The following is a 17,286-nucleotide window of genomic DNA, read 5'->3' on the forward strand; positions in this document are numbered from 1 at the left end:
GTATCACTGCACAGAAGGAAGCGTGCCTCTTTTCAGTTCTTTGCAATGGGAGTGCAGCATTTTTTTTGAGCACCGAGTGTTAAATGTTAATCTATGGGAAAAATGCTGTGCTCTTCACTGTCACTTTTTACCCAACTGTTCAGTCACAGTGAAGGAGGGACAAATACCACAAAGACCAGCTGTCACATCTTCCATGTACAAGTGCTGAACAACAACAATAACAGAAGAGAAATATGTTAATACAGTGTATATATATTTATATATGTTTCCTCTCATGAATCCACACAGACCAGAGGGTCCGTCCTCTCTCCCTTCATGCTTCAGCCTTCCCTTCATCCAGAGCAAGAATTCTACCTTGCGCCAACATTTTTATTTCTGCACATATTCCGTGCCATAGCAATTAGACGCAAGTAAAGCATTGCAGCTGAAAACATGCTGCACTTTCAAAGCGCTGACAGCTTTGCTTTTCCTGAGGAGTGCCTGTTGTTTTCAACTGGAGAGAAATGCTTTGTGGAGCTGTAACATTAGCTAGCTCAGTGGTGCTAGGTTAGCTAGCAGTAGATTGTACCAAAGAAAGTGAAAAGCTATATTAGTGTTAAAATATAAATGGAATTCTACATATTTGTGTATCAAATGTTTCCCAACAGCATGTGTCAGTGTTTGGTTATGTGTGTTTTATCTGTGTGTCCGCAGACTCTGGTTCCTGCAGTGGACTGGATGCCATACCTCACAGAAGTGTTTGCTCCTGTGCAGCTCAACGAGTCAGAGCCGGTGGTTGTTTATGCCAAAGAATACCTCCAGCAAGTTTCTGACCTCATAACTAAAACAAATAAAAGGTCAGACACTTTGCAGGCCTTAATAGTTTTCCCATTTAAACATCAATTACAGGTTGAACATTACCATGTCTGTTCATGTTTACACAGTAGATACGTGCATAAATCCTCCTGCTGAAAGGCACAGTGGTGAACATTCAGGCAGCTACTGAAGAGAGCAGCAAAACAATGAATGTGATATTTCCTTTTTTCAGCCTCCTCAACAACTACATGATAATGAAAGTGGTGAGGAAGATGGTGTCCATTTTGGATGAGAGGTTCCAGGACGCAGAGCAGCGCTTCCTTGAGGTCATGTACGGGACCAAGAAGGTGAGAGATAAAATGTACACTCTATAATCCAGCATGACACAGAGAGATTTAAACACAGAGGTGGGATTAAGCAGATAAAAAGTCCTGGGGCAAATTCTCATCCTGATAATGTGTTTTAACACATTTGTGAACTGCATACAAGTATCTAAGTCGCTGTTTTGTCATTGTCCTTCTGCATGTATTTGGCCTTTTAGAAGGCCAGTGTGTGCGGCAGAGGAAATGGCTCAAAGCCAAACAGTTTGATTTAGAGAGCTCTCACTTGACCTCTCGTTCTTGTGTGTGACACTCAGCTCTGTTTTCACTGAATGCAGAAAAATGGAAATTGGCAACGACAGAGGAGCAGGATTTTCCCTTCAGTATGATAAGACCTTAGTAAAAGAACTTAAAATGACTCATCGGTGCTTCATGTTGGCTTTAATGTAGCAACCTGGGTTCTTAAACTTTATTTAAGGCAAGACAAGTTTATTTATACAGCACATTTCAGCAGTGCTCTACATAAAACATCAAAAGCATCTACACAAGGTGCATAAGAAACACATTATAAAAGGTAATTTACAAGCAATTCATTTAAAGCTATAGTGCGTAACTTCTGTCGCCGACGGCACTTCCATGTACACAGAGTAACACTCGCCAGTCGCCACTCACCGTGTACACACAGTAACACTCGCTTCACACTGTGTACACAATGCTACACAACGTGGCGAACACCAGGCTGCTAACATTACATTACGTTCATAGCACCATTTCCAAGAAAATAATAAAGTACTAGGTCCAGTACATGTAACAGCAACACATACTACTCATAATATAATTATAAACCAAGTCACTTACTTATCCAACAGCAGCAAGGCAACATCCGTGTCTGCCCTCAGCCCAATTTCTTCCTTCAGGGCTCTCCACCGAGGAAAAGCGATGCCAATACAAATCCTTGTTTGCCTTCTCCGTCGGTCACTTTCCTTCTTTGCTAACAGACCTTCAGCCGAACGTCCAGGCTTTTTCTTTGTGGTAGGATCCACTTCTGAACCGTGTCTCGGCCGCTTCTCCGCCATGTTGCTTTCTCTTTCTACCTGCACTCTACCTCTTGCTATGACACTCGCCACTCTTCCTCCCCCTCCCTTCTTGTTGTGAGGAAGCATTTCCTGTGCGCCAGCGCGGGAATGTCGCCGGTTGACACGCAAACTAAAAATGATATATATAGAAAAATACTGCGAGATATTAGAGGAGCCGATCGGCTTAATCAGCATTGTGTCATCTCCTCTAGTAGTGGTTTGGGTGAAACGGACATTTACGGACCTGTAGAAGTTACGCACTATAGCTTTAAAGAACTACAGAATAAAAATAAATAAATAGTTAAATTACACCGAGATGGGCATAAAATACAAGAATAACAGTTACAGTGCAGTTAAATCAATAAAAGGAGGAAAATTAAAGGAGAAACCTGGTTTTAATAGTTAGGATAAGAGATTTAAAAGATAAATCTGCTAAAAAAAAAAAAAAAAAAGAAGAAAAAGCTAGATGTCTGCTTGACAAACTTGATTTCTGACAAAACCTGAAAAGTTGCAGCGGTGTGAACTGGCCGTCTGAGCTCGACTCAAGCTGGCTGATGGTGTCACCTGCAATTCAATTGGTCAAATTGCTGACAGCTGGTCTTAGAATGTAAGGCTGGTCACTGGTTTCAACGGCCAATCGGCATGTAGTGAAGCTTGTGGTCAAGTCAAAATGACCACGGGCGGCGTGTTGGCCTACTGTCGCAGATGCTCCGTCTCCGCCAAGCCCTCTGTTTCTGTCCTCACGGTGTGCCAGTGTCGGGTGGTGAGTCGCTGCTGCTCGCTGTATGTGCTTACGCCCCCTCACACACACACACATTCTCATAGACTAACTAATTGGCGCTGCTTACTTATATTATTGTGGTGTATTTATTATGAATACAGTCCATCTGATGCTCGTTTTTTTTAGGTTTTCACCGTTTCACCACTACTACAAATGCAGCTGTAGCCAGTATCTCACTATCACTATACTCATTCATATTCTAAGAAGCTACAAATTATATTCATCCACAAAATCAGCCTGAAAAGCTGAAAAGCAGAACGCAAGTACGGATAATTGTAGCATAGAGATGATACACCATCTCATCTAGTTGCATTGGTGTGAACCGGCAGGTTTTTAGAATGTTGCAGAACGGCACATTGCAAGTAGCTGCCTGTTTCAACTCGTCTCTTCATAAATCTGTGGTCTGAACTGGGCTTAAAATACTCCAAACAAAACATACAAATCAGAAAACACTAAAATGGCATCATTGCACGTGTCACAGTCTTGATTGAAAATTGTTATTTTGGGTAAATGTATTCTGAATGCACGTTGAGGATTTACAAGGATTTCCTGCCGTAACGTGATTTCTCTCACTAACTTGTTTTTCAGGAACATGTGGACACAGTCAGATGGTTAGTGGCGAGGCTAAAGGATAAGTTCAGCTGCAAATAAGATTGAAATTTTCCATGTAAAACGTTCGACAGTGACGTGTCTTTCCAGGGACAGTGACCTGGTTCCTCTAGATAATCCACAGACCTCGCTCTGGATCAGTTTTTTACTGGAACCGCTTTCGACCAAAGAAGTTGTTCCACTGAAAACTGTTTGATGTTTGTGGATTATCCAGAGCGACTGGGACATTGTTTTATCCTTTGGGGTCGAAAGCAAAAATTCATCCTAAATCCAAGGTTAATTAAACCAAAATAATCTGTGTTACTTGATGCCACTACACTGCAGATAAATGGGAAAATTGTTTTCGGAAATTGGGTGAACTGAGACTTTAATCGCACACGTAGTCAAAGATATTAAAACTTAAACACGGATCCTGTCTAAATCTACATTATATGAACTCGGCAGCAGTTTGTTTTCTCCTCAGTGAGTAACAGTTTGACTGTGAAGGCTCCGGTGGCCTCAGCCCTTATCTCAGCAGGATCCTGTTCCCTCCACCTTCTTTTCAACTGGGGTCAAGCTGTAACAACAAACCCAAAACTTTCTGTGTATCTCTGAGTATCTGTTTTATGTGACAGTGCGGCCGAGTCTCTTTTTTTCCATCCGTGCCTCCGTGCACGCGTTTACAACTTGCTGTTTGCTTGCTCAGAACACTCCTCATTTCCTCCGTCCAACCTCGTGTCCTCTTTATCTGTGTTTACATGCATCCCCATTTGTCCTTGTCCTTCCTTTCACCTGATAATAACTTTGGCATATAAGGAATGTTTGACAGTCAGCGAAGTGGCTGGTTTAGAGTGAAATTGTGTTTATTAAGTTTAGATGTAAAATCATTGTTTTAAGATAGATAGAGACACAGTTGTTGAAAGAGATATGTGCATTTGTGTGTTAATGTTTTGTAAATATGAGTAAAAACAGGGATAAACAAAATGCCAGATTTTCAGCGTAATGCCTGAAATTGTGGCTACAAAATAAAAATTAAACACATAAAAGCACATTTACTGTCACTAAAGGAAACTTTTCTGTTTGCAAGGTAAATCAAAGTTTCAGTACACACGACTGGAGTATGTCGCTTTAAAGTTTATGTAGGTTCAAAAATTGACTGTGTTTACATGCTCACTAATATCCCAGTATTATTCTGACAATATTCTAAATTTGATACAGTTCATGTAAACAGAATATTCTGTTTGGATATTCCAAGTGAGACCTTTTCAAATTTCCACTGCTGTACGCAATAGTTATCCATCCATCCATCCATCCATCCATCCATCTCCAACCAATGACCTATACCGACATACCTACCTACCTACTTCCTTATGTACCTATCTACCTACTTACCTCCCTATGTACCTACCTACCTACTTACCTACCTACCTACCTACTTCCTTATGTACCTATCTACCTACTGACCTACCTACTTACCTCCCTATGTACCTACATACCTCCCTCCCTCCCTATGTACCTACCTACCTACTTACCTACCTAACTTCCTACTTCCTTATGTACCTATCTGACTACTGACCTACCTACTTACCTACCTAACTTCCTACTTCCTTATGTACCTATCTACCTACTGACCTACCTACTTACCTCCCTATGTACCTACATACCTCCCTCCCTCCCTATGTACCTACCTACCTACTTACCTACCTAACTTCCTACTTCCTTATGTACCTATCTGACTACTGACCTACCTACTTACCTCCCTATGTACCTACCTACCTCCCTATACACATACATTGCCCTCCAAAAGTATTGGAACAGTGAGGCCAATTCCTTTATTTTTGTTGTAGACTGAAAATATTTGGGTTTGACATCAAAAGATGAATTATGGGACAAGAGATCAACATTTCAGCTTTTATTTCCAGGTATTTACATCTGGATCTGATACACAACTTAGAAGATAGCACCTTTTGTTTGAACCCACCCATTTTTCATGAGAGCAAAAGTATTGGAACATGTCACTGACAGGTGTGTTTTGTTGCCCAGGTGTCTCCCAATTACATTGATTATTCAAACAATAAATAGCACTGAATGTCTGAGCTCAGTTTCAGATTGGGTACGATAGATTTTGCCTGTGCAGACTGCATTTAGAGGTGGAACCAACATGAAAACCAGAGAGCTGTCTATGGGTGAAAAAGAAGCAATTGTGAATCTGAGAGAAGATGGACAATCAATCAGAGCCATTGCACAAACATTGGCCATAGCCAGTACAACCATTTGGAATGTCCTGAAGAAGAAAGAAACCACTGGTGTACTAAGCAACAGGCGAACAGGTAGACCAAGGAAAACATCAGCAGTTGATGACAGAAACATTGTGAGAGCTGTAAAGAAAGATCCTAAAACAACTGTTAGTGACATCAGCAACAACCTCCAGAGGGCAGGAGTGAAGGTATCACAATCTACTGTTCGCAGAAGACTTCATGAACAAAAGTCCAGAGGCTACACCAGAAGATGCAAACCACTCATTAGCAAGAAGAATAGGAAGGCCAGGCTGGAATTTGCCAAAAGGTACAGAGATGAGCCTCAAAAATTCTGGAAAAAGTTTTATGGACTGATGAGACAAAGATTAACTTTTCCCAAAGTGACGGAAAGGCGAAAGTTTGGAGAAAGAAAGGATCTGCTCATGATCCCAAACATACAAGCTCATCTGTGAAACACGGTGGAGGTAATGTCATGGCTTGGGCTTGCATGGCTTCTTCTGGGACGGACTCTTTCATCTTCATTGATGATGTAACACATGATGGCAGCAGCAAAATGAACTCAGAAGTCTACAGAAACATTTTGTTTGCTAATTTAAAGAAAGATGCAACCAAACTGATTGGGAGATCCTTCATCATGCAGCAAGATAACGACCCAAAACACACTGCCAAAACAACAAAGGAGTTCATCAGGGGCAAGAAGTGGAAGGTTTTAGACTGGCCAAGTCAGTCTCCAGACTTAAACCCAATAGAGCATGCATTTTACCTGCTGAAGAGGAGACTGAAGGGAGTAACCCCCCAAACAAACAACAACTGAAAGAGGCTGCGGTGAAAGCCTGGAAAAGCATCACAAAAGAAGGATGCAAAAGTTTGGTGATGTCAATGGGTCACAGGCTTGATGCAGTTATTGAAAGCAAAGGATTTGCAACTAAATATTAAGTCTCATTCACTTTAATCTATTTTAAGTTTATATGTTCCAATACTTTTGCTCACCTAAAAATTTTGTGTTCCATTACAAATAATGCTATCTTCTAAGTTGTGTATCAGATCCAGATGTAAATACCTGGAAATAAAAGCTGAAATGTTGATCTCTTGTCTCATATTCATCTTTTGATGTCAAACCCAAATGTTTTCAGTCTAGAACAAAAGTAAATGAATTGGACTCACTGTTCCAATACTTTTGGAGGGCACTGTACCTGTATACCTATGGACCTACCTACCTCCCTCCCTCCCTCCCTCCCTATGTACTTACCTACCTACCTACCTCCCTATGTACCTACCTACCTACTTACCTATCTACCTACCTCCCTATGTACCTACCTACCTCCCTATACACATACCTGTGTACCTATATACCTACCTACCTCCCTCCCTCCCTACCTCCCTCCCTCCCTATGTACTTACCTACCTACCTACCTCCCTATGTACCTACCTACCTACTTACCTATCTACCTACCTCCCACCCTCCCTCCCTATGTACCTACCTACCTACCTCCCTATGTACCAGCCTACTCACCTACCTACCTACCTACCTACCTACCTACTTCCTTATGTACCTATCTACCTACTGACCTACCTACTTACCTCCCTATGTACCTACCTACCTACCTCCCTCCCTATGTACCTACCTACTCACCTACCTACCTATCTACTTCCTTATGTACCTATCTACCTACTGACCTACCTACTTACCTCCCTATGTACCTCCCTCCCTATGTACCTACCTACCTACCTACCTACCTACCTCCCTATGTACCTATCTACCAACCTACCTATGTACCTATCTACCTCCCTATACACATGCCTGTGTACCTACCTACCTACCTACCAATCTACCTCCCTATGTACCTACCTATCTACCTACCTACCTACCTACCCATCTACCAATCTACCTTCCTATGTACCTACCTATCTCTCTCCCTCCCTCCCTCCCTCCCTCCCTCCCTCTGTACCTACCTACCTCCCTATACACATACCTGTGTACCTACCTACCGACCTACCGACCTACCTACCTACCTACCTACCTATTAGTTGGGTTTTAATAGTGTTTGGACATGTATACAGCACATTCAGAATATGCGTTTAGGGTTTTTATTGCGACACTCGGCCTCTTGCATTGGTTGTTCACAAGCCAACAGGTCGCAAGGCTGTGGAGTAGAGATACATGGCCACTGGTGGAAAACAAGCAAAGAAGCAAAATCGCAAAAACGACTCCAACTTTTCAATATCTTGAAGTGATAAACAATGTCAGTGTTAATGTGAGTTTGCACAGCTGCATGTAAACAGTGGTATTAGTGGAATATTCCTTTTCATTAGTCATGTAAACAGATCAGCAGGAATATTGTATTTTTCTGAATGAGGGCAAAAACAGGATATTTTGCTTTTCGCATGCTTTGCTTCAGCTTTGACTGTAAATACCATGTGTGGTGTCTTGGTTGTTTTGTCCAAACAAAAAAGCCACTTTGTCCTTTAGAGAGAACACTGTGTCTCAGCCCACAGAGAGATAACAGCTCAGCTCTGCCTCAAGAACACTGAGCACAGAGGTCACACATTTGTCATGATCACAACCCTTTCCCTCATTTGTGTGGATTTTCTGTCTATTTTAGAAAAGAATAAGAAATATTCAAGATTTTTTTAACAGTGGCAGCTATAGTTTATGTTTTGTGTTCTGTACATATCCAAAAAGCATCAAAACTATGCTGATTAATTTTAGCATTGATGTCTTTTTATTTCTTCCTCTGGCAGGAATACAACCACTTAGGGCTGCAACTAATAATTATTTTCATTGTCAATTAAAAGTCCAGCGTGTCAGATTTAGGGGGGTTTATTGGCATCTAGCTGTACTTCTCCTGGTTAGAATTCCTTTAGTGTTTATTGTTCAGGAGATTTTTACTGCCGAGATCTCTCTCCAAAACCAATGGACCTGGTGATTAAAACCGGTTAAAACACTGAATGTTGGTGAATGTTGGTGAATGGCCCTATCGAGAGCCAGCGTTTGTTTTGTCCATTCTGGGTTACTGTAGAAACATGGGGATGCAACATTGAGATCTCCGTGGATGAGGACCTGCTCCCAATGTAGACATAAACAGCTCATTCTAAGGTTACAAAAACATGACAACTCTTACTTTCAGGTGATTACACACTAAAGAAAACATACTTATTATATTATATTCCATTTCTGCCTATATACCCCCCCAAATCCTACACACTGGACCTTTAATCTGTCTTTTTTCCTCGATTAATTGATTATTTGTTTGGTCATAAAATGTTAGAAAATGGTGACAAATGTTGATCAGTGTTTCTCAAAGCCTAAAACAATGTTCTCAAATGTCTTGTTTTGACCAAAACCCAAAGATATTCAGTTTACTGTTAAAGTAGGAGTAAAGAAACCAGAAAATATTCAGATTGAAGAAGCTGGAATCAGACAATTATGACTTTTTTTCCCTTCAAAAACTACTCAAACTGACTTATCAATTATCACGTTGGTTACCAATGAATGTAATAGTTGACAACTCATCAGTTAATCAATCATTATTTGTTGCAGTAGAAGTCTTCATTAGTCTAACTGGTATCTGGGATCCGAGATCCAACACACACAAAAGTGCTGAGTGTGTAACTTGTGTGATGACTGACTGTGCTGACATATGGTCAGATCACAAATACAGAAATAAGGTGAAAGCATGTTGAGCTGCAGCACCAGGGAGCTGGAGGCTAAGCTGGGGAAAGATGGATAGTAAGCTGGGGAAATCAAATCATTAAAGCAGCTCACATCACAACAGCAAAATAGGTGACAATAGAATAAAATAAAAATAGACTTCTCAAACATTATTAAACATTATATACATTAAGATGTGTGAGAACAGTCTGTTGTATCTGACATGATAAATGTTCTTTGCAGTAGAGTGGCATTTTTAGTGGCAGTTTTAAGTAGCAGGTTTGTCAGGTAGGTTACCTGTCCCACGTCTCGGGTCCCTCTCCTCTCGGACACTCTCTGGATCGGGTCTGTAATATCTTGTGCAAGAACAGTAGAGCATACATATATTTAACTAATGCTTGGGTCGGTTAGGGTTGTGGGTCGTAATTTTGGACGTGTAAAGACATTTATGTTGCAGCTCCACAGCCAATAGAAAATGTAGGCCCCTTTTTCACATATAGGGAGAAAAACATCAATCTTACATTCATGTTTATCCTGTTCAGAGTGGTAGGAGGCCTCTATCCCAGCATGCATTAGGTGAGAAGTCGGAATGGATTGGCCAAACTGTCACACTGCTTTGCAGGAGAAACAGCAGTCTGTTACTAGACTGCATTGTCTTCACAGAAACACTTTCACGGTCTGACTTTCACTCTGCTACTGTTTCGCCATCACCACAATTTTCTCCACCTACACACGTTGCCCAGGGCTGAATGGTACAAGTCTACCCACGTCCTGGGAGATTGGTCACGTTTATTCTGGGAAATACAAGAAGTGACGAAACGGGTTGAACGAAATATGGCACACTGACAGAGAAATCACATTCCAGATAGTTGGATGTTATCTAACAGTGATGATGCATTTTTCCAACATGTTTTGATGTGTTCATCTGGTGTTGCAGAGCTGCACTCCACGCTGGAAGGTGTGTGTCAGCGACACAGACAGCGCCCTGGGCTTCGCTCTGGGAGCCATGTTTGTCAAAGCCACCTTTGCCGAGGACAGCAAGGCCATTGTAAGCCGTCTGAAAGTCCTTTCCTTCACAAATTGCCGCTCCTGCTGTGCGAGATGATGTGCTTTTATGACTTTCCTCTTTGTCTTCTGTGCTCCAGGCTGAGGATATGGTTGCAGAGATTAAACGGGCGTTTGAGGACAGCCTGAAGTATGTGAGCTGGATGGACTCGGAGACAAAAAAAGCAGCGAAAGAAAAGGTAGGAGGAAGATGTGTGTTTCTTTCCCAGGAAGTTTCCTACTGAAGCTTTAGGCAGACATTAACATCTGAATGAGCTGTGTTTTGTGTGCTGAGAAATACAGCACTGCCACCTGGTGTGAAAATGCGTCTTTCACAGTCTTTTTTTTTTATTTGGTGACAGGCGGATGCAATATACAACATGGTTGGATATCCAGAATTCATCATGAACGCCACAAAGCTGGACAAAGTGTTCAATGATGTAGGTAAATGTGGAGCTGCATCACATGTCCTGACCATCACTTTTATGTGTCACAGAAACGTCTCCCCACAACACAAAACTCATCACTTCTGATTCTTCTCTTTTAGTTCGAGGTGGTGTCGGAGCTCTACTTCCAAAATGTCATGCAGTACTACAACTTCTCAGCCAGAGTGACTGCCGACCAGCTGAGGAAAACTCCCAACAGAAACCAGTGAGTTGCTCCCTCTTCCCTTCCACCGCCCCGCCTGCCAGAGAGGAGGCTACACGCTCCGCCGGGGACACATTCCCATCATACTGACTCAGCAGAATACGGCTGCCATCCACAAATGTTCCCAGGCAACCAACTTCTCCCCGCTGAACTGATCCTTGTCTCTAATTAGATGAGAGGGGGGAGGAGGGGACAGATGAGGGTTCCCATGCTTTTCAAACCCATCTGCAGTCAGCCTGGCACGACCAAGCAGGCGCTATAGATACTCTGAATCTGCTGTGACCCTTGATGTCAGCTTCTTATGGTGGTCCTGTGTTCCTTGTTTTTTCAGGTGGAGCATGACCCCTCCGACTGTGAATGCATACTACAACCCGACCAAGAATGAGATGGTGCTGCCTGCAGGAATTCTCCAGGCTCCGTTTTACAGCCGCTCGTGGCCTAAGTAGGTCTCCTGCACGACGAATCTGGATTTTATTAAAATATAAAAAAGGTTTATTGTCAACCAGAGTGGAAAATTGTCTTTAGTTCACAAAAACATCAAAGCAGCGCAAAGATAAAAACACCAGTGAAGTATAAAACAGCACTGGTAATAAAAAAACACAGCCAAGCAGCACCAGATGAAGTAATTGAACAGCTGTTTTTTAACTACACGTGAGAGCCCCGCGGTGTGCTGCAGATTTAACCTGATAATCAGACTGAATTGCCATTTTGTCTCACTTCATTAGCTTTTATTTTTATTTGAATATTCAATTTGATTTGATTCAATTTGAATTGCTGAACAAATCTGAGATGTGGGAACTCACACATAACGAGAAAGCACATAACCTTCAGTAAGACCACAAATTGTCACTTACACTTTGTTTTATTTAGATTAAACAAACAAGATAGTGAAATTTAAATGTGCTGGCAGGCAGGTGGATTTTGTTACCTTTGGACAGAGCCAGGCTAGCTGCTGCCATCTGTTTCCAGTCTTTGTTCAATCTGAAGCAGGAGCCAGAAGCCAGTTAGCTTAGTTTAGCACAGACAGACATGAGAGTGGTATCAATCTTCTCATCTAAATCTTGGCGAAAAAGTGAAGAAGAGTTTTTCCCATTTTTTTCCTTGCTAACTGTTGCTTCTAAAGAAACAGTTGGTAACTTTTATGACAGTATCTTTTTGTAATATTTTTTGAAACTGATAATAAGACAGATAATATGTGAAAAAATTGTGTTCCTCCTTCTTGTAGTGCTTCTAATGGCATTCGCAAGAATCTGTGGCCACTGAAGGAAAACAACAGCAGAGGAGTCTCTAACGCAGCTGTCAATCTGCTTGAGAATTGGGGTCAAAGTGTCAAACTAGGCAGTGCTGATCAAATATGAATCAAGATTCTGTAACTGCATTGCCTATTTCTCGCCTCAGATGTTTACAGAAACATATTTTAGTGTACTGTTCAGCTGTAAAATGAGGAAGTTTGCTTCAGCTGGCTCTTGGTTTTCGATCCACTGTTTACAACATGGTGGCCGGTTCACAAACTTTCTTATTTTCAGTTTCTGGAAACATTTGAGGCAGAGGCAGCAAAACATCCTTTCATTTTATAGTCACAGTTTACTAATAAAACTCTCCACAGTATGAACAGTGGTTACATGAGCCTCAAAACTAGACACAGCTCAGCCCTGAGCAGAGTGACCGTCCTCTACTGACCAATCAACGGACTGCAGTGTTCACAGCTCCACCTTTTAGTACCAGATCTGTGTGCTAGGTACCCCAACAGAGGGGGGACCAAAGATGGGGACTGTAGGAATGATCCCATTGGTACCATCCACAACTTTTCACAGTGGAAACAGAAAAAAAGCATACCGAACCGTACTGCTCGGTGGAAACGGGGCTTTAGAGACTCCTCGGCTCTGATTGGTTGTTTCATTCATGTGCAGTAGATTCTTGCAAATGCCATTGGAAGCTCTACAGCAGGGGTGTCCAAACTTTGTTGAGCGGGGTCCAGCTGCTTCTCGCATCATATTGGCTATTCAAAAACATCCTGTACAAATGAGAAACAACCACATGCAGTTTAAAATTGGTCTGTGGGCCACAATTGATCCCTGGGCTGGACTTTGGACATGTCTGCAGTACAGAGACGGAGGTGCATGATTTATTCCACAGATTATCTGTCTCATGAACTACTGTGTGGACACAGTGACAGTATCAGCAAGTATGGCAAAAGGTTTGTTTTTTGTAATTAAAATGTTATTATATTATTGTGTAAAATACCACAACAGTCAAAAACAAACAAACAAACAGGCAGGAAGTCTAGCAAACATAGACAGACATTAATACAGGATAGGCAGCTATTCAGTTGTGGTAGTGAGCCAGTCTTTAGTGCAACGTGTCTCTTACAAGTGTACTATTACACGATCAGATTTCTCCCTCCAGACATATATCCACTGAAGCTGTGCCATTGTTCATTAACCATATCATTTTTCCATCATTTGAACCATCCACATATTCAGTGTAGGACTTTTTGGCTCCTTCAACACCTACAAGTCAAACCACCGGAACGTCTTTCTGTCCGCCTCGCTGGTGTTATTGTGGTCAATTATCCCCTTGTACTGCTGGTGGAGTTTTTAAATTTTCTCGCGGCACTTCATGTAGGAACCCTGGATTTCCACCTTCTACAGCTTGCAGGCAACAGATTGATAGACCTTCTCATTTCTGGTTGCGCCAGCCAGGTCCTTTTGCGGGGTCTTCTCAGTCCACAGAGCGAACAGGCCTTGTATTTCTGAAGTGGACCAGGTGCTTGCCATTGCATTTTAAACAGTAGAAATCGACAAAGTATCTGCTGGCATTTGCAGCAGAAACATCACCAAAAGTCAGCGCAGAAACGTGACATCGCACATTTGATGTCACCGCTACCTGCTCTAAGGCGGGCTTTTAAATTTTTGGACCCACTTCAGAGAAGGTCCATCTTCGGCATATCGTGGGGTGGCTCAGCACGTCTAACCTGACAATGGAAACAAAAATCATTGCGGCATGGCTTTACTCTGCGGGGCCAAGAGCGTCAATGAAAAAACACATCATACACACAAATATTGAAAAGTTGTTGTCAAGGGTTATAAAAGGTGTGCTTCATGTACATTTTTAAAATGTGTGACTTTGAATTCTTTTCAGAGCTCTTAACTTCGGTGGGATCGGAGTCGTCATGGGACACGAACTGACTCATGCTTTTGATGACCAAGGTTGGTAGAAGAGTTTTCCATTTTAAACAAAGATGCTAAATCTCATCATTCTCGTGATACTAGAAGATTTGTTGAATATATCACTCTTTTATTCAAAGGGAGAGAATACGACAAGGATGGAAATCTGCGTCCCTGGTGGAAGAACTCTTCTGTGGAGGCGTTCAAGAAGCAGGCGCAGTGCATGGTGGAGCAGTACGGAAATTACAGCATCAACAAGGAGCCTCTGAATGGACGACACACCCTGGGAGAAAACATCGCTGACAACGGTGGACTCAAGGCCGCCTACAAGGTCTGATGTCAGATAGGAAGCAGGAGTGGATGTGTTCTTTATGTGATTCAATCATGGGCACAAAATGACTTTCTGTCACTGATGTAGACGAACGATTAAACGCTGCTGTGAGAGAGAGAGGAAGTTCAGGCTGCTGCTGTTATGTTTCCTATGGCAACGATGTCAGATAGCACGTTCAGAAGGTCGGAAAACGATCACGCAGATCTGACATTAATCCCCGGCATTAGCTTATTCTCCGAGGCCACTGTGGGTCACATCCATTCATCTGTATTGGAAAAAGCAGGTTGTGTGGTTTACAGCGAAGCCTGGAAATGCAACAGGTGGTTATGAGTGGCCTTGTCAGCCTCTGGTTACTTCTTCACATGCACACATTCTTTCCATGTAATGAAAGGTCACAAGCTCTGAAGCAGAGGAGCAAATCATACGGAGGTAAAAGCAGCTTGTGGTATGTGAACCAGAGGGAAATGACACTGTGGATCTTCTTTTTCTCCTCTGTCTGTGTGATTATACACTTTTACATGAGCAGATCTGTAAATGCATGTGTGTAACATGATCGTTTGTTGCTTTGAAGGCTTACATGAACTGGATTGAAAAGAACGGCGACGAGGCCAAGCTGCCTGCGCTGGGATTGACGAACCATCAGCTGTTCTTTGTCGGGTTTGCCCAGGTTTGTATCCCTCACATTACCTCCTCTGACTCCATGATCCTGTCCACCTACTTCTCACTGTATTTCTTATGGCTTCCCCACCAGACATGTTTTAATAGACATGAAAATACCCTGATATGGATTTTTACACGTCTGCGCCCTCGCCCTCTTTGAAAAAAATCCATAATCTATGAATATGCAAATATTGTTCATTTCCCAAGTTCAACTGCTGGACACAAGATGCCTCCTGCTTCATTGAGGAGTCAGCTCTCAGTGTTTGTGTCCTGGAGGCTTCAAGTTTCCACATTACAGTTGTATAAGTTGCATACCGGACTGTGATTGGTTCCAGACTAGTTGAAAATCCTGCTCAGACATGCACGTGTCAGACTCAGAGTCAAGGTGAGCACAGAGAAACCTGAAAGATGATGAATGCAGGAACAGCTTTCCACAACCCAGATTTCTAGAAAAGTTGGGACGCTGTGTAACATGTACATAAGAACAGCAATGACATACTTTTTTTTTGACATACAGTGATGGAAATAAGTATTAAACACATCTTTTGTTTTTCTCGAACCATTGGTTTTAACTCAATCAAATTACACTGATGAAGAAATCGTAACATTTCAGTCCTTAAAACGAAGGAATACTTTGCACAACTACTTTCAAACAGGTGCGTAGGAGAGGGACGAGAGGAATAAAACTTGTAGAAAAGACTCCTGCAGACTGTTAAACTTAAAAAAATAATGATTTTAATGCTGCAACGTTTCGGTTGCTAGACTGTTTGCCTGATGAAGGTCTGGTCACCGAAACGTTGCAGCATTAAAATCATTATTTTTGCAAGTTAGACAGTGTGCAAGAGTCTTATCTACAACTTCTATAACATTTAAATCTTTAAAAATGACGTGCAATAAAATGAAATGACACAAGAAAAAGGAATTAAATGCAGTGAGATTTATTAAATACTTGATGAAGCCTTTGTTTACAATGCCAACTTCAAAATGCTTCCTGTGTGAAGAAACAAGTGTCTCACAGTGTTCAGATGAGATTTTGGTCCAGTCCTTCACACAGACAGTCTTTAAATCTTCTGCTACCTACTTTTATTTGTTAGCGGTTGAGTCCCCCTGATGTGGCCTTCTCTGATACATGCCTGTGTGCGCTGTGTCTGAATGTATGAGCTGTGCACCTCACAGTTATGTTACCTCTCATGTGTGTGTTTTTAGCATCTTATTCCTTCTGCACAGCATTATGGTTGAGTTAAATCTCGAAGATTTTGTGAGGCCCACTTGTGAATCTTGAGATATTTCACCTTCAAAACTTTAACAATTAGTGTCCTCAGTTACCAAATGCTTACTGAGTGTTGTTAAAGGAAAAAGTGATGTAACACAGAGGTAAACACTCCCCTGTATCAACTTTTTTGCAATGTGCTGCAGGCATCAAATTCAAATTAGTTTAGTTTATTTGCACATACATATATAGACAATACAGGGAAAATTGCATAATTGAATAAGAGATCCAGACTAAGAATTACTACAGAATTATTTAAGATGTACAGTTTACAACAACAACAACAAAAAAAAACACAAATTACAAATAAATCAATGAAGTGTTTAGAGACTTTGCAAATTGGAGTCCTTTTCAGATGTTTTTTGAATAACAGTAATGTAGATGATGATTGTAGAGATGGAAGAAGGTTGTTCCAAAGTGATAGTCCTCTGCATATTAATGAATATTGGTTAAGAGACGTTCAACAATGTGTAAGATAAAAGTCCATGAGTGTCTTGTCTTGAGTATATCTTTACAAATAATGATAAAGTTTGAACATTAAATATATTGTCTTTAAAGTGTAAATTGAATATAGGTCAGAAAGGACTTGTGAATCATTGCATTCTGTTTTTATTTATGCTTTACACAGTGTCACAACTTCTATGGAATAGGGGTTGTGGTGTCAAACTCTGCACAAACATTGTTCTGCTCATTCAT

The 17,286-nt window shown here is 41.5% G+C and overlaps 1 protein-coding gene and 1 long non-coding RNA gene across 5 annotated transcripts in view; one reads left to right on the forward strand and one right to left on the reverse strand.

Annotated features, from left to right (window-relative positions):
- Positions 1-17,286, forward strand: part of ece1 (endothelin converting enzyme 1) — a 42,560-nt gene that overhangs the window by 23,764 nt on the left and 1,510 nt on the right. For both annotated transcript variants that reach the window (XM_049586889.1, XM_049586888.1), the window contains 10 exons: positions 694-836; positions 1,028-1,142; positions 10,408-10,518; positions 10,616-10,714; positions 10,877-10,954; positions 11,062-11,165; positions 11,494-11,604; positions 14,304-14,371; positions 14,470-14,660; positions 15,232-15,327. In XM_049586889.1, the coding sequence (XP_049442846.1) occupies positions 694-836; positions 1,028-1,142; positions 10,408-10,518; positions 10,616-10,714; positions 10,877-10,954; positions 11,062-11,165; positions 11,494-11,604; positions 14,304-14,371; positions 14,470-14,660; positions 15,232-15,327 (1,116 nt within the window). The remainder of the gene's footprint in view (positions 1-693; positions 837-1,027; positions 1,143-10,407; positions 10,519-10,615; positions 10,715-10,876; positions 10,955-11,061; positions 11,166-11,493; positions 11,605-14,303; positions 14,372-14,469; positions 14,661-15,231; positions 15,328-17,286) is intronic.
- On the reverse strand, positions 1,151-10,401 carry LOC125895231 (uncharacterized). Of its 3 annotated transcripts, none has more exons than XR_007450155.1 (4): positions 7,820-10,401; positions 7,296-7,519; positions 7,072-7,259; positions 1,151-5,216 (listed from the first exon to the last, which is right to left on the reverse strand). It is a non-coding gene; the product is annotated as an uncharacterized LOC125895231 (long non-coding RNA). The 3 variants fall into 3 exon arrangements; XR_007450156.1 differs by lacking the exon at positions 7,820-10,401 and adding an exon at positions 7,628-7,642; XR_007450154.1 differs by lacking the exon at positions 7,820-10,401 and having other exon boundaries at positions 7,296-7,805.

Source organism: Epinephelus fuscoguttatus, linkage group LG1, assembly GCF_011397635.1.
Source record: "Epinephelus fuscoguttatus linkage group LG1, E.fuscoguttatus.final_Chr_v1".
Classification (NCBI taxonomy): domain Eukaryota; kingdom Metazoa; phylum Chordata; class Actinopteri; order Perciformes; family Serranidae; genus Epinephelus; species Epinephelus fuscoguttatus.